The following is a 17,359-nucleotide window of genomic DNA, read 5'->3' on the forward strand; positions in this document are numbered from 1 at the left end:
CTTTGATCAGTTCTCTATCTTTTAAATGCGTCATGATGTCATGTATCGTTCTTCATCTCTGGATGTTGTTCCCATAAACTGTACGTAAGAGAGGTTGTTACACTTCTCTTAAATGATATGTTATTACCATTGTTAATAAGTATTGTAATGTAAGACAGACCCGTGTTTTGAGAAGAAGCATGTGCCCCCTGTTAGAGATTAAAATTATTATTAAAAACGCTGCTTAAAGTATGTTCATAAGTTCATTGAACATACTTACATCTCAACACTACAGCCTGCAACATTCACCATAAGAGTTTAAAAAGCCTTTAATTACAAAAATAAATAGATAATATAATGAATCATTACATACAAATAATTCAGTGTTTGCGCCCATTGGAGTTTATTCACGTTCAACTGTGGGAAAGTGGCAGAAATATGACTTTACAACAGTAATATAATATGTTTACTATTTAGAATATTTGTTTATCTCTCCATAATATGATCGCTAAAAACGCGCAACTTTTACTTTGAAGGCGAGCTGTCTCTGTTGACTCAGACTTCATTATTAAAGGTGGATAATGGAACACGTGTACAAGCAATATTTGCATTTAGAAAAAGTTTAATGTTAACATCAACATGTAAACCAACATCCAAATGTCTGTGTGTGTGTGTGTGTGTGTGTGTGTGTGTGTGTGTGTGTCCTGTGCAGCTGTGCTTCACTCCCAAACAGAAGGTCACATGTGTGAGATGAAGTGCACTGTACACACACTGCACTTCTTACTCTGAACACTAGATGTCACTAGACCGTCTACTAGTCGATGAAATCATGGAGAAAGACGGAGGACAGAGAGACGAAAATGTAAGGAATGTTGGGAAAACGAGTACTGTTTTACAGACGTCAAGGAGAAGTGTGTTTGCGTATTCGTGAGTGTGATGTTCAAACATCAGTCCCACACTTCGTCCACTGCCTGCTGCTCTACAAACACTGGCTTTCCTGCAGTGGAACGCGATGCGCGTCTCCACTTGGGTGTCACGGGGGGGGGGGGGGGGGGGATGACAAGACCAGCTTGCCGATGACACCCAGCTGGTCTTGTCGTTTCCCCCCCGGTGACACCCAAGTGGAGACGCGCATCGCTGCGTGTTTGGCTGACATCTCGAAGTGGATGACGACCAACTGTCATTCTCGGCAAACATCTCATCCGTTACACGCTCCTGCAGATTCCTGCTCTACAACATCAGGAGGATTCGTCCCTTCCTGACTGACGAGACGGTTCAGGTTCTCATCCAGGCTCTCGTCATCTCCCGCCTGGACTGCTCATCTTTCATCAGGCTGAAAACCCACCTCTTCAGGAAGTGCTACCCTGAGCCTTCCACTTAGCACTTATTGTTTTCATACTAGCTTGTTGCACTTATTGTATTCGTATTACTTACAGCACTAACTGTTTCTCTTGTTTCTGTACTTTGGCTCTGAGTTATGCTCTGCTTCAGGCTCTTAGATGCTTGTTTAAAGGAAATGTACTTATGACTTCTGGTGACTAGTAGTTCTTTTGATTACCAATGTTGATGCACTTATTGTAAGTGGCTTTGGATAAAAGCGTCTAAATGACTGTAATGTAATGTAACTGGTTGACAACTACACATTTGGGCCTTCTATCGTTTGGCCCGGCACTCCTTATGCTTGTCTGTATACGGCCCACGATGCAGACACTAAAAAGGAGACAGGAGACAAGGAAAAGGAAACGGAGAGAAAAAACAAGTGAGAGTATAGAGCTTGATAGGAGAGAGCAGTGAGAGGCCAGTGGATTAAACGTCACACCGGTGTTGTGTCTGTGTGGATTAGAGAGGTGACCTGCAGATCAACCACTGGTTACCTGGTTATTAATGGAGCCACGGCTGCTTCCTTCAAAGGTCTCAGCTCCTTATGAAGCCACATGGTTCTCTCTACATCACTGTGACTGAACAGCTTCAGGGACGCACAAAACTCCAACTGTGATGATTTGTTTTCCTGACATTCAGAATGCTAAATCTGTTCATTAAGAATGATGAATCCAACTTGTAAATAATCTGTAGCTGCAGTCCTGTGAGGTCAGTTTCAGTCATTACAGTCACGACAGCACAGACACACACACACACACTGAGCCACTGAACACGTGTTTATTGGTAGGAGCTCCTGACAGTCATCACAGGTCATCACAGGTCAGAAGTGCACACACAACTTGGACTCGGTCTCGTCGGCCGAAGAAAGACGGAGCGGAGCGAGAGAGCTGGAGGGAGAGTGGGCCGACTGATCTGCATCTTCATCTGAGCTGGAATGATCCTCTTCCTCCTCCTCCTCCTCCTCCTCATCCTCCTCCTCCTCTAATGCCCCTTCTTGTAGTCCTCCAGGTGAGACAGTATCCAGCCGGAGGGACCCAAGATGGCCACGAACAGGGTAGTCATAGCTACTGCCTGCTCCTGAGGGACGCACAGAGACACGAGGATGGCTGTTAGCAGCATGCGGGAGGACTTTTAATTCCTCCATCAGAAAACCACAAACCTGCTCCAGTCCTGAAAATAGAGGTGGGTGGAGTGTTTGTGGATTGAAGCCTAACAGAAGACAGTTAGAAGACGGTCCCCACTAAATCAAAACAGTCACAATCCTCCATTATTTGTCTGGCCATTCTTACACCTCTGCTCTCTGTCCTGATGAGATATTAAAGTCATATCAGGGCCGTGGGGCTGGTTTGGTTAGTACCTGAGGACGCTTTAAGCTCAAAGCACGTCTCGGATCATATTGTCTGTTTGTGATAGAAATGAATATTAGATCATTGTTTTCGTTACTATCCTCAAATGCTGATGTTGGATATTGCATGCATGTATCAGCAGCAATAACAAGCCGGTCGGTTTATACTGAAATATGATCGGTGTCATGGTGACATGAAGTACACTATGGTGTAAAACGATCGTAACAACGCACTTCATCTTCTTCATAAAGATACGTTCTTCATCAAAGTCAGAGTGAAAGTTATTCTGGAACTATTTCCACACAGAGGACACAATTATGTAACATTCATTTAGAAAAATCTAAGGACCCCCCCCCCCCCCCCCCCCCCTTCTCATGCTAATGCCATTCTGTAGTCAATACGTCGTTTTAAAATGCTCTTTATAATAATAATAATAATGCTATTATTAAGCTATTCCCTCTCCAATGGGTAAAGTAATGAGCTCGTGTCATGGCGCTGAATGACTCCTATTATAGTTCATAAGGTCACGTGACTCAGACTGACCGTGATCAACATCAAGGTCACTCTTTGGCCCTTGATCAACAGTGTAATAAGCAGCCTGTCACTCAGGTAAACGTCGACTAACTCATTGTGTTTATATCACATATGAAAGGCGTTATGATCTATGAACGTGCACACTGTCCTTATCTGCTGAGTGTGTCCGCTGGCACAGACGGCTACGTGTTGGATTTAGGCGGAATAATGGCGAGGTGCTGACGCACTTATCGAAAGAGTTAAAAATAAATTCATTCGATCAGATAAAATTCCTAAAAATGGTGCATGGTGCACATATGAATAAATATGATAATAAAACTCCCATTAAAGTCAGATATTAGTGGAGTTTGACGCCGTCGGGGCACATTGAGCCCCGCGGGGTGGATCTCATGCTCCGTCACATCAGCTGCTGTTATTAAAACGACAGTTAATAATAAAGATAACGCTTCACATGAATATGTGTCCGTGTTATGTCGGTGTTCGTGGATGTTTAGTTCCTCGTGGAAGAAGACCGTGAACTCACCGCTGCAGTGATGTTGTGTTTGGCCGGTTTGGACGACAAATTGGCCGCAGGGACGAGCTGGGTCCTCAGAGCGCTCCTGAGCAGGCGGGGGACGGCGGGCAGAGACATAGCGACGGGTCGGTGCTGCTGGCCCGGAGGACTGGAGGACAGGGAACGATACAACCGAGCGGGTCTGCTGCTGACGTTACTGCTGATACTAGCTGGTCTCACTTTCTGTTTTTCACTCCAAGTGCCAGACGCAGTGTGTGCGTTAGTGCGCGCGTGTGGGTGTGCGTGGGTGTGTGAGTGTGTGTGTGTGTGTGTGTGTGTGTGTGTGTGTGTGTGTGTGTGTGCGTGCGTGCGTGCGTGCGTGTGTGTGTGAGGGCGGGAGGGAGGCCGTTACGTTGACAGCCTCGGGCAGCGTCGGAATTTAATTGGCCGCCGCACCTCCGGGTGTTTGACACCGTGACCGGAGAGCGCGGGACGTGTCCTCAGATAACCCTGATATCATGCTTCCGCGCGCTACACGCACGAGACGCTGGTAAGCGCGCCGCTGCAGTTACTAGGAGGAAGCAGGTGATACACCAGGAGTCTGTTTACATAAGACTTATTTGAAATGTTCACACCTATAACAGTTCAAAGAGTTATTTTGGTAGAGGGCTCGTGTACGTGCTCGTGTACGTGCTCGTATTTACGGTGAACAGAATAGATTCGCGATCAGAGGAACAGGAGCAACAGCCGTCTGAGACGGTTCCATCCGGGCCACCAAAGTCTCTAAAGTCACCTGGACTCATACTGGACCGGCCGTGAGGAGAACGGACCAGAGAGCGCGTGGGGTGGGGTGGGGTGGGTCGGGCTCGCGCTCAATACTGCCCCGTGCTCGCAGGACCGCATTTCGTGCACGCGGAGCAGAGGAGGATGCTTTTCCGCTCGCGGATACTGTTCTGTGCACCCGTGTCACGCGCATAGTTTTTATGTGCACGGGGTTTCCGACTAGTTCAAAGCTCTTTATTCTATATATGTCTACTACAAGTTTATAATACTGCATTTTATATTTCATGATTACTTATATCTTAAATTCTAAACATATTGTATGTTTGTATTCTATCTTTGTCCCTATATCTCTCGCTGTATATATATATATATATATATATATATATATATATATATATATATATATATATATTTATTTATTTTTTTATTTTTTTTATTTTTTTTACAGTATATATATATATATATATATATATATATATATGTATCTTGAAACTTGAAAAAAAACTCCATTGCAATCGCAGTAAACCTCTATATAACCTGATGTATACAGAATAGCTCTACTGTGATTAGTGGATGATAGTAGTAATCCAACCTGAAGACAACTTGAGGGTATCACAGTGGTAGTACTAGTACCTGTACTAGTGGCTGCAGTTGTGCCTGTTTTAATAGTATAAAGTAGGAATGTAAATCAATGTAATGTGTGTATAATGCATGCAGGTGAATAGTGCTTAGTGAAACATGGACACAAACAACGAGGAATTAGAAATGAATGGCAGTCTGAAGACAGATATGGAGATCTAAAACAACGTCTAATTGAAGTTGATTTAAAACATGTGTAGCTCTTTGTTGAGGTGTTGATGTAGCAGTGGAGGTAGAGACAGTGACGGTGGTTGAACAGGTGGTTGCAGTAGTGACATTGGTAGGAGGACAAACAGTAATACAGGTAGCACTAGTTGTGCCGGTTGTGGTTGGCAGGACAGTTGACTTTTAATGACAGCCTGTAGTGGATCTTCAGTGGGCTGGTTCCTGATCACACACAGATCACTGCCTCTGTGTAACAGTGACCTGTGTCCCTTGTGTTGGCTGTGTACTTACGGATTTAATATTTATTTAGGTTTACAATCTGGATGACATTATAACCAAAATGTGAGTATTTTATTTTTTATTTTTTATTTTATTTTATTTCATTTAATTCATTTTATTTTATTTTATTTTATTTTATTTCATCAGATCTCCATCACATCAGATGTGAGCCACTCTGTCGTTATTCTGAGTCCATCCCAAATACACCGTCCTGCTGCCACTAACACTCACTAGAGCACCAAATGTGGAATAATCCGCCGCTGAAAATAGTCCCCAACAAATGCCCCATTTCCTCCTGTTTGAGCAATGTTCAATAACTACAGTGACCAACATTAGTGATTGTTTTGCCGCAACAGCAGCAAGAGTGTTCCTTTTATTTTAATCTTGGTTGTAGGTTGGTGTGAACTGCAGAGGGCAGCAATTCGCCGATGATGAGTCAACGCTGCCATAAATAAAGCAGGAGAAGAAGAAGCTCACCTCCTGCAAACAGGAAGTGTTGGAGTGTCACCTGGCTGTCTGTTCGTCTGTCTGTGCTCGTTGCGTTCATTGAATCAATCACAACGCGCCGCTGGTGAGTGTCCGCAGTCACGTTCATTACAGTTAGCACGTTAGCGGTTACGTTAAGTTGTCCAGATAACCCACGCTAACCAACACGGTATGTTAGCTTTAGCTAGGCTACAGTGTGGATGTTGACAGTTATCTCTCCGTTAACGTGAACTCATTCTAAATACACCCTGTTCTGACGTGTTAGCTAACGGTACCTGTAGCATTAGAAACGCATTGTGTCCACAGTAAACTTTAGCCGTTGGACTTTATTAAACTACGTTCGTGTTACCGCGTTAGCAGGAACGTTAGTCGAACACGGGCTGAACTTTGGTGTTTCTCATCCGAAACAACGTCCGTTATAGAATATGTTTTGGATTATCACGGTATTTGTTGATGTAACGTGATGCGCTGTGGCTCCGTTATGTGCTGAGGCAGCGTTAAACACACAGGTTATTGAACAGAGTCTGGTCCCGAGGCGTTCTCGTCGTTGTCGTAACTTCAACGCTGGCTCACTACTTTCCTCCACGTAGGCACCTGCTCCGACCTGTGAGTGAGTCCTGTTTACCTTGAGGGCAGGTCTCCGTGCAGAGCGCTGTGCTGGAGCGGAATGGAACCAGCCCTCGTTAAAGCCTTGTCCAACCGCGAGACCTCAGTGACTTTTAATGTCAGTGCTTTTTATGAATAACAGTTCTCAATAGAAGTACAATCATAAGATATAGATACATTGATATGTGAAGAAATCCCATGAGGTCCAGGTGGATTTGCTGTTGGTCATGTGTCCCCCCCCTCTGACTCTGACTCTGATCCCTTGTCTCATCTTTCTCACTCGGTTCATTCCTACCGAGGGGTACCGAGAGGACTTTGTCGTCCTCTGTCTCCTCCCAGCGTTTCCTCTGTCTCTTCCCAGCATCTCCTCTGTCTCCTCCCAGTGTTTCCTCTGTCTCTTCCCAGCGTCTCCTCCCAGAGTCTCCTCCCAGTGTCTCCTCAGTCTCTTCCCAGCGTCTCCTCTGTCTCCTCTGTCTCCTCCCAGTGTCTCCTCTGTCTCCTCCCAGCGTCTCCTCTGTCTCTTCCCAGCGTCTCCTCTGTCTCTTCCCAGCGTCTCCTCTGTCTCTTCCCAGCGTCTCCTCTGTCTCTTCCCAGCGTCTCCTCTGTCTCTTCCCAGCGTCTCATCTGTCTCTTCCCAGCGTCTCATCTGTCTCTTCCCAGCGTCTCCTCTGTCTCCTCCCAGCGTCTCCTCTGTCTGTCTCCTGTCAGCGTCTCCTCCCAGCATCACTTCCTCCTCCTGCCTAATCTTTTTCTTTTGTCTCATCTTTCTCACTTGGTTCATTCATACCTCGCGTTTTTTTTATTCCGTGTCTGCTCTCTTCCCACCTCGACTTAGCTGTCCTCTGTCTCCTCCCAGCGTCTCCTCTGTCGTCTCCTCCTCCTCCTGCCTCGTCTTTTGTGTTTCTACCAATAGATCGACTCAGCTACTCTCACCCGCAAGAGTGGAGATGTGAAACAGATGCTTTGTTAAAAGCTGTGTTAAAGATTAAAGGAGCGTGAAGCTAAGCTACAATCAATACAACCAATAGTCCTTTGACACAGTGGCAGAGCCAGAGCATTTACACAGCGGTTGTCCAGCCAATTCAGCATTATTGCTGAATTGCGTCTTTGTCTCCAGGTCACATATTCAGTCAGAAGCTCCTGGCTTCTCCAACTTGATCCTGGAGTAAAATAACATTTATTTAGTGAAGTCATACCTCTGGGGGAAAGGTTTCAGGTTTTTTTCTTTGGCGTCACATGACCATGAATGACTGCTCTGCTGCACTAACGTGTTCTGACACTAGATGGCAGTCAGTCCTCATGTTTGTCTTCTGGTGCGGCTCTCTGTCCCCTGAGGACAGCCTCAAACTGAACTCCTCTGCTGGAAGCCTTTATTACATTCCGTGTGTGTGTGTGTGTGTGTGTGTGTGTGTGTGTGTGTGTGTGTGTGTGTGTGGGTGTGTGTGGGTGTGGGTGTGGGTGTGTGTGTGTGTGGGTGTGGGGGTGGGTGGGTGTGGTAATAATGTGAGCTTCATCACCAAGAACACAAGCTCTGTCGTTATTCTGAGTCCATCCCAAATACACCGTCCTGCTGCCACTAACACTCACTAGAGCACCAAATGTGGATTAATCTGCCGCTGAAAATAGTCCCCAACAAATGCCCCATTTCCTCCTGTTTGAGCAATGTCCAATAACTACAGTGACCAGCTGTTTGAGGACTAGTTGTGAGGCGTTGTTAAAGGTTTACATCACTAGGAATGAATGAGCAAGGAAGTCAAAAAGTATTGAAATTGTTTTTGTTGATAGTAACTCCAGACCGGAGCAGCGACTCAAGTCTCAAAGGTCTGAGCGTCCTTGAACACATCTGTTGGAAGCGTCTTTGCTGTCTAGCATCAGTACAGAGCAGCGTCTCTAACGGCTGGTGTTGGTTTCTTGTTCAGGTCCAGAGGGCGGATGCTGCCTTCACTTCCTCCTGGACTCCATCCTCCCATTCCAGCTGAGCCTCAACTCCCTGTGTGTGCACCTGACTGTGCCTGTTGAGCGTGCGCATGTGAGTGTGTGTGTGTGTGAGTGTGTGTGTGTATGTGTGTGTGTGTGTCTGTCAATGCCTCCCCAGCCCGCCATGTCCTCGAGTCCCTCAACGCTCCAGCCGAGTCCGTCTGTGTGCCTTCGCCTCCTCTGCCTGCTGCTGCTCCTCCTCCTCACTGACTGCTCCTCCTCGGTACCCAGAGGGGACCCGGTTCCGGCCGAGCCCCCGACCGAGCCCCCGACCCAGCCCAACGCAACACAAGGTAACTGCTCCACAGCCTGTGAGTATGAGCCAGGATGTAGCCAGGAGCTGTGACCACGTGATGCAGCTGGAACAAGTAACCTTCATTCACGCTGTGGTCTGTTCCCCAGGTGACGCTGGTGGTGTCGGTGTAGATCCCACAGATCTGCATCTGACGAATAACTCAAAAGGCAAACAGGAGGACCACGTCCCCCCCGACTCGTCTCCATCCAACCACACATTTAATGACTCGGTAATCCATCCGCCCAATCAGCAGCCGGCATCACCAGACCATCAGGGTCCATCACCAGACCATCAGGGTCCATCACCAGACCATCAGGGTCCATCACCACCAGCGACGGTGTCTCAGTCTGCAGACCCTCTTCCTCTGACAACCACAGGCTCGCCCACGCAGGTCGCTCATACTGGACCCAGCACCAGCACTACTGCATCGAATGTGACGAATGTATACGCAACCACTTCTAAAGCCACAACAGCAACGGCAACGTCTACAACAACGGCAACGTCTGCTACAACGGCAACGTCTGCTACAACGGCAACGTCTACAACAACGGCAACATCTGCTACAACGGCAACGTCTGCTACAACAGCAAGAACATCTACCGCAGAACCAACAACTAAAGCTGCAGAACAACCTGCAACATCTGCAAAAGCAACAACCACACTCACAAGAGCTAACGCAAGCGTTGCTCTTCCTACAACCACAGGCACAAAGACGTCCTCTCCTCCTCCTCCTCCTCCTCCTCCTCCTCCACCATCAGCTGCCAGCACTGGGATGCCACCAGTTCTGACCTCTTCACCCAGAGGTTCTACGACCAGCACCAGCACCGGCGCCACCGCCGATCGCGGCAAGCCCGTCGCCCCCGGAACGAGAGTCGCCGTGGTGGACGTAGCGGGAGCCGCTCTGACCAGCCAGCTGGTGGACACGGCGTCTCTGCTGGCCGTCCTGCTCTTCGGCCTGCTCTTCTTCTTGGTCACGGTGGGCGTGTTCGTCACGCAGGCCTACGAGAGCTACAGGAGGAAGGACTACACCCAGGTGGACTACCTCATCAACGGCATGTACTCGGACTCCGGGGTGTGAGGGGGACGTGGGGGGGGGGACGTGGGGGGGGGGGGGGGGGGGGGGGGACGTGGGGGGGGGGTCTTTTTTTGCGCTTTGAGTCTGAGACTATGGACTGGAAGCTGAATTCACACGGTGAGTGCAGACGCTTCATGGACTGAGCTGACCCTGCAGCAGCCTCTGATCTGTTTCTAACACATGTTCCTCCTTCTCTCCCTGCTTCCCTTTCTTCGATGGTGTCTTCGATGGTTTGAATGTGAGGGGTCTGGCTTCTTGTCCCAGTTTTGCCAAATGTTGAGCAGCAAAATACCAGTTTACCAGGATGTAACTCTAGTTCTACCGGCCCTCCACACAACCTCAGTCCAGCTGTGGTTGGGTCCAGGGTGCTGCACTAAACGGGACGCTGCCAAGGTGATAAAACGCAACCGATTTATTTCTCACGTCTTACTGAAAACATAGTTTGAGTTATTGTACCTTTGCAGAAGAATGTAGAGCTCATTGAGGGCCGTCTCTTGAGGAACATTTGAACCAACACCGAACTCATTGTAGTTAATCTACAGCGTCAGGCGTTCTGTTCACACATCGGAGCGGATGTTTGGAATATAAAGTGAGAAACTATTCAGGACCAGAGCACATTGGTGGACGTTATGTCAGAGATGTGACTTTAATTTCCTAGAAATGAATTAATAACTTCTAATTTGAGGACATGAAAGTAGCAGAGAGTGACTTCAGTGCAGAGAGCTGGACCTGAACCAGGATTCCACAGAGGTGGAGGAGTTTCTCACCGAGGGACAGAATTCATCCATCGCCAGGAAGTAAGTTTCCCCAGATGTGGCCCCGGTGCTCCAGCGCCAAAGTATATTCTGCGTGTTGTCTGGGTCGGTCGGTAGGCCAGAGAGGCACCGCCGAGTCATCGAGCTGATTCCTCCGTCGGCCCGGTGTTTTGTTTGGCTGCTGCTTCGCTCTGCCATGTTGACCCCGGTGACGTGGTTGTAAGATGTTGTAACATGTTGTAGCTTGGAGTAGCATGTTGTAACATGTTGTAACATGTTGTAGCTTGGAGTAGCATGTTGTAACATGTTGTAACATGTTGTAGCTTGGACCGGGGACTTTTTCACTGCAGCGGTCTTGAGAAAAGGTCTGGAGAGTGACTGACGGCGTGTGAAGGCGTTTCTTTACCGTCGTCTTGTCTCAAACATCTCTTCATTTCAAGATGGAATCAGACATTTTGGGAAATCACTTAGTTTGCTGTCAGACCCACAGCTCTAGTACGGGTTCAGGTTTGACACGGTCACAAGCCGTGTTTCCATTCACACATTGTTGTTATTATTAAGCACATTTTGAAGTATGGAAACGACAAAATGAAGAGTAATAAAGAGCTGAGGCGCTAAATGGGATATGGAGCGTTTTTGACGCAGCGAACATTGAACTGATCTGCTTTCGGATTTTCTCTCAAATTGTTGTCTTTGTCTCCATTTAGCATGAAACATGGACGACATGAAAGAACAGCTAAAACTTGCTCAGTTGAAACTAATTCCTGAAGACCTCTCTCCATTTTTTTTTTTTTTCTAATTCTCGCGGTGTGATGAGATCACGCGTGACCTCGAGTCATGTCAGAAATCCATCGCGTTGTGCTTCAAATAATGCGTTTGTGACCTGCGAGCCGGTGCATGGACCAATCGGCATCCTGGGAGGAACTACCGGCAGCTAGGGGGCGTGGCTTAGTGTGGGAGACGACTCACTTTTTTTTTTTGAAGTGCCTTCCTTTTTCCAATGACGGCTCGTCAGATGTTTCTGTTTAACGAACCACCTGGTGTGTCGTGGGTAGATGGCCGAGTTCTTCTTCTTCTTCTTCTTCTTCTTCTTCTTCTTCTTCTTCTTCTTCAGCCATGCATCACTTCTGACCAAACTGCTCTGTAGCTGAGTTCGTTTGCTCCACACCGCTCAATAGAGACGCACCAAATGCACAATTCTTTCTTTGCAACATTTCAAGAGTTTGTTTGTCCGTTGAATGGAAACACGGCTGCAGTACGAGTCCTTTTCATTTAAATGACCCTCCGCTAAGGACAGCCCCACGATGTCTTTCACCACCGTGGTGATAGCCTAGCTTAGCACGAAGACAGGAGCACACGTTGACATTTGATGCTGGACATGTCTGGACACCGTCAGAGGAGTCTCCTCCAGATCTTCTCATCTGACCGGTTCAGTGCCAAAAAAAAGCCTTTTTTCCCAAATGTGTCTTTTCTATTTCAAAGTCTTATGATTTCACTTCATTCTTTGATGCCGATGACGTTTATCTTTTGATTTGATCTTTTTGTTCAATGTTTTTGCACACATGGGTACAGGGCCATACCGGTTCATTTCAATATATTTTATATAATAGAAGTTTTGCTCACAGAATGTATCTTTGAACGCTCGGCTATTTACAATATGTTGTTTCTTCTGTCTCCGCTCATGACCACCTCCTGGTTAATCTCATGTCTTCATGTTTCCCTCGCCATGCATTTCTTCTTATGCTTCACTGATGAACATGGATCCATTCAGTCGCTTATTTTCAATACATCTGTGGAGACGCGTCATTCCTGTAAACATCGCATTCAGCAAAGCAAATAATTCTGAATTCCATATCATGTTACTCAGTTTCCTCATTATTATCCCATGTTGTTATCAGAATTCTGGGATTCTAATAATTAGGTAAATACTCCAGCTCACCACGGCGACACATGGAAGCTGTGAAGGTGAGCGTCTGCAGGCGCGATGAACTCAGCAGCTCCTACCTTCACTTCTTCTCAGCGACTGGATTACCGTTGCCTTTTCTCTTTTCCGTACCGGTTTGTGGACACTTGTCTTCTGAGGGGTTCACGGTTGATGAACAATTGCCAAATAATCACTGAAGCACATTATTGTATGATAAAGCCAAGGGAAGCATAAAGCCATTGTCAGTATGTGACGGAGGACTGCTGGGTGGATGTGAAGTTGTCTCTGCCGTGTTTAACCTGATCACTTTGTGTTCATATTCCACGTCTTTAAAGATGATGTCAGAATGGATTTGTGTCTTTTTTAATGTTTTAGGAATGCAGGGGAACGTTAACATGTGTTTACGCGCTGTAAGCAGAGAGCGGCTTTGTTTGCAAACTGTTTTTGTCTTAAAGTGGACGTTTGTTCCGGTGAGCTTCAGATTCATTCCTTTAGCCCAAGAAACGCAGATCTGTGATCGGTCATCTTGAGAAAAACAGCCTTCATCACGTTCTCCTCAGGCTAAAGAAGCTTTACTAGAGATCATTAAATAATCAAAATGGGAGAAAATAATTTGTCCGCTCTCGACTTCCGTACGTGAGTGTAATTATTAAAATGATATTTTCTCGTGATCACTGACACATTTTTGATAAATGTATAGTTTTCTCATCATCAGAAAAATGATTTCATGATGTCAGCATAACCCAAACCATCTAAACATCATTAGACAGAAACATTAGGGTGTTCAGATGGTCAGCAGAGGGCGCTCTCGTGCAGAAGCCGTCATTGGACGTGAACTCTGAAGCCTCTGGAGGGCCACGGTGACGACTGGAGTCGCTCTGGTGACGGTGAGAATGTGGTGCCGGCTGATGACGTCACTGTGTGCAGCGGGTCAGTGAAGCGTTCTCTGTTATTTGGTGATTTTCTAACTGTCGTTTGATTTGTGAATGACGAGAGGAGACGTGTGCCAACTGAACATTGTACGAATGCACTTTAAAAAGAGATTTTTACTTGCAGAGAATAAATAATAAATAAAAGTACCAAATCCATGTTGTCTAATCGTTGTGTTTATTTCATAGGAGCGAGCTGTACTGCAGCTACGGTGTAATACCGTCATTCCGCATGTAGGGAGCGCTCATTGATCAGAGCCGGAGCCGGGGTTCAGCCGGCGGTCCGGTCTGTGGGTCCCTCAGAGAGCCGGCTGTCCCATCTGCACATCAGATCTCTCTCGGCTCCGCCTTCGCCCTGGGGATGCACAACAAGTTCGACTTGGCTTCTGCACCACATATTTTAAAAGGTGAAATCATTTTTATTGGTGTGTTTTTGTTATTTTAATCAGACGGCAAAATGCACGCTAATAAAATTCATGTTCGTGTTAAACGGTGGTTTCTGCAGAAGGTTTGGCAGCAGAGGTGTTTTTTTCCAAAGCTTAGCTCAGTGATTGTTCCTGTTCTAGATTAAGTCCTTTTTGGTGTTCTTGTAAGCTTGAGCACACTCACTACAAATCAGCCTTTCTTCACAACATTATTCTTTTACGCCTTTGGATTCCAGTAAACCTGGTGAACTTTTTTTTTGGTTTTCCATTCGCAGAAACTGTGGATGATACCTGGTTCTTTTTGCGGTAAAGCCTCAGTTGAGGTTTCAAGCGAGAAGGTGGAGTTGAAACCCTTCAGACCGCCGATTGGTCCGAGAGAATCCTCACTAGAATCACTAAAACTGACACCAAAAGTGAACGAGTAGAGCCGTACGCAGTGACACACTCGGGCTGTGGAGCACCAGCAGCCTCTATAACACTGCAGCTCCTCCACTGGAAGGGCTTTTGTCATTTTTGTCATGTTTTATACATGAAGAGCCCTCTGGTTGCCCCACCTAGAGGGCTCTTCATGTTTTCACCACTGGAGGGGCATCCTAGAGGGCGCCTCGTCTCCTTTTCTCCTCTGGAGGGGCGCCTCGTCGTGTTTTCTCCTCTGGAGGGGCGCCTCGTTGTGTTTTCTCCTCTGGAGGGGCGCCTCGTTGTGTTGTTTTCTCCTCTGGAACGGTGCCTCGTTGTGTTTTCTCCTCTGGAGGGGCGCCTCGTTGTGTTGTTTTCTCCTCTGGAGGGGTGCCTCGTTGTGTTTTCTCCTCTGGAGGGGCGCCTCGTCTCGTTTTGTCCTCTGGAGCGGTGCCTCGTTGTGTTTTCTCCTCTGGAGGGGCGCCTCGTCTCGTTTTCTCCTCTGGAGCGGTGCCTCGTCGTGTTGTTTTCTCCTCTGGAGCGGCGCCTCGTCGTGTTGTTTTCTCCTCTGGAGCGGCGCCTCGTCGTGTTGTTTTCTCCTCTGGAGCGGCGCCTCGTCGTGTTGTTTTCTCCTCTGGAGCGGCGCCTCGTCGTGTTGTTTTCTCCTCTGGAGCGGCGCCTCGTCGTGTTGTTTTCTCCCCTGGAGGAGCGCCTCGTCGTGTTGTTTTCTCCTCTGGAGGGGCGCCTCGTCTCGTTTTCTCCTCTGGAGGGGTGCCTCGTCGTGTTTTCTCCTCTGGAGGGGCGCCTCGTCGTGTTTTCTCCTCTGGAGGGGCGCCTCGTCGTGTTTTCTCCTCTGGAGGGGCGCCTCGTCTCGTTTTCTCCTCTGGAGGGGCGCCTCGTCGTGTTTTCTCCTCTGGAGGGGAGCCTCGTCGTGTTTTCTCCTCTGGAGCGGCGCCTCCTCTGGAGGGGCGCCTCGTCTCGTTTTCTCCTCTGGAGGGGCGCCTCGTCGTGTTTTCTCCTCTGGAGGGGCGCCTCGTCGTGTTTTCTCCTCTGGAGGGGCGCCTCGTCTCGTTTTCTCCTCTGGAGGGGCGCCTCGTCGTGTTTTCTCCTCTGGAGGGGAGCCTCGTCGTGTTTTCTCCTCTGGAGCGGCGCCTCCTCTGGAGGGGTGCCTCGTCTCGTTTTCTCCTCTGGAGGGGCGCCTCGTCGTGTTTTCTCCTCTGGAGGGGCGCCTCGTCGTGTTTTCTCCTCTGGAGGGGCGCCTCGTCTCGTTTTCTCCTCTGGAGGGGCGCCTCGTCGTGTTTTCTCCTCTGGAGGGGCGCCTCGTCTCGTTTTCTCCTCTGGAGGGGGGCGCCTCGTCGTGTTTTCTCCTCTGGAGGGGAGCCTCGTCGTGTTTTCTCCTCTGGAGGGGAGCCTCGTCGTGTTTTCTCCTCTGGAGGGGCGCCTCGTCGTGTTTTCTCCTCTGGAGGGGCGCCTCGTTGTGTTTTCTCCTCTGGAGGGGCGCCTCGTTGTGTTGTTTTCTCCTCTGGAGGGGTGCCTCGTTGTGTTTTCTCCTCTGGAGCGGTGCCTCGTTGTGTTTTCTCCTCTGGAGCGGTGCCTCGTTGTGTTTTCTCCTCTGGAGGGGCGCCTCGTCGTGTTGTTTTCTCCTCTGGAGCGGCGCCTCGTTGTGTTTTCTCCTCTGGAGGGGCGCCTCGTCGTGTTGTTTTCTCCTCTGGAGCGGCGCCTCGTCGTGTTGTTTTCTCCTCTGGAGCGGCGCCTCGTCGTGTTGTTTTTTCCCCTGGAGGAGCGCCTCGTCGTGTTGTTTTCTCCTCTGGAGGGGCGCCTCGTCGTGTTTTCTCCTCTGGAGGGGCGCCTCGTCGTGTTTTCTCCTCTGGAGGGGAGCCTCGTCGTGTTTTCTCCTCTGGAGCGGCGCCTCCTCTGGAGGGGCGCCTCGTCTCGTTTTCTCCTCTGGAGGGGCGCCTCGTCGTGTTTTCTCCTCTGGAGGGGCGCCTCGTCGTGTTTTCTCCTCTGGAGGGGCGCCTCGTCTCGTTTTCTCCTCTGGAGGGGCGCCTCGTCGTGTTTTCTCCTCTGGAGGGGCGCCTCGTCTCGTTTTCTCCTCTGGAGGGGCGCCTCGTCGTGTTTTCTCCTCTGGAGGGGAGCCTCGTCGTGTTTTCTCCTCTGGAGGGGAGCCTCGTCGTGTTTTCTCCTCTGGAGGGGCGCCTCGTCGTGTTTTCTCCTCTGGAGGGGCGCCTCGTCGTGTTTTCTCCTCTGGAGGGGCGCCTCGTCGTGTTTTCTCCTCTGGAGGGGAGCCTCGTCGTGTTTTCTCCTCTGGAGGGGCGCCTCGTCGTGTTTTCACCTCTGGAGGGGCGCCTCGTCGTGTTTTCTCCTCTGGAGGGGCGCCTCGTCTCGTTTTCTCCTCTGGAGGGGGGCGCCTCGTCGTGTTTTCTCCTCTGGAGGGGAGCCTCGTCGTGTTTTCTCCTCTGGAGGGGAGCCTCGTCGTGTTTTCTCCTCTGGAGGGGCGCCTCGTCGTGTTTTCTCCTCTGGAGGGGCGCCTCGTTGTGTTGTTTTCTCCTCTGGAGGGGCGCCTCGTTGTGTTTTCTCCTCTGGAGCGGTGCCTCGTTGTGTTTTCTCCTCTGGAGCGGTGCCTCGTTGTGTTTTCTCCTCTGGAGGGGCGCCTCGTCGTGTTGTTTTCTCCTCTGGAGCGGCGCCTCGTTGTGTTTTCTCCTCTGGAGGGGCGCCTCGTCGTGTTTTCTCCTCTGGAGGGGCGCCTCGTCTCGTTTTCTCCTCTGGAGGGGCGCCTCGTCGTGTTTTCTCCTCTGGAGGGGAGCCTCGTCGTGTTTTCTCCTCTGGAGCGGCGCCTCCTCTGGAGGGGCGCCTCGTCTCGTTTTCTCCTCTGGAGGGGCGCCTCGTCGTGTTT

At 49.0% G+C, this 17,359-nt stretch overlaps 1 protein-coding gene across 2 annotated transcripts; it reads left to right on the forward strand.

Moving 5' to 3' along the window:
* The first annotated feature begins 6,090 nt into the window (after positions 1-6,090).
* cunh11orf24 (chromosome unknown C11orf24 homolog) lies at positions 6,091-10,040 on the forward strand. Of its 2 annotated transcripts, none has more exons than XM_068723370.1 (3): positions 6,091-6,169; positions 8,610-8,978; positions 9,070-10,040. In XM_068723370.1, the coding sequence occupies exons 2-3, from the start codon at positions 8,774-8,776 to the stop codon at positions 10,038-10,040; spliced, it is 1,176 nt and encodes a 391-aa protein (XP_068579471.1). In that variant the 5' UTR covers positions 6,091-6,169; positions 8,610-8,773. The 2 variants fall into 2 exon arrangements, with proteins under 2 accessions (XP_068579471.1, XP_068579472.1); XM_068723371.1 differs by having other exon boundaries at positions 8,610-8,960.
* Positions 10,041-17,359: the final 7,319 nt, after the last annotated feature.

The sequence above is a fragment of the Cebidichthys violaceus genome, unplaced genomic scaffold (genome assembly GCF_023349555.1).
Source record: "Cebidichthys violaceus isolate CVI_PGR_0920_01 unplaced genomic scaffold, fCebVio1.0.p SCAF_3, whole genome shotgun sequence".
In the NCBI taxonomy this organism is placed as follows: domain Eukaryota; kingdom Metazoa; phylum Chordata; class Actinopteri; order Perciformes; family Stichaeidae; genus Cebidichthys; species Cebidichthys violaceus.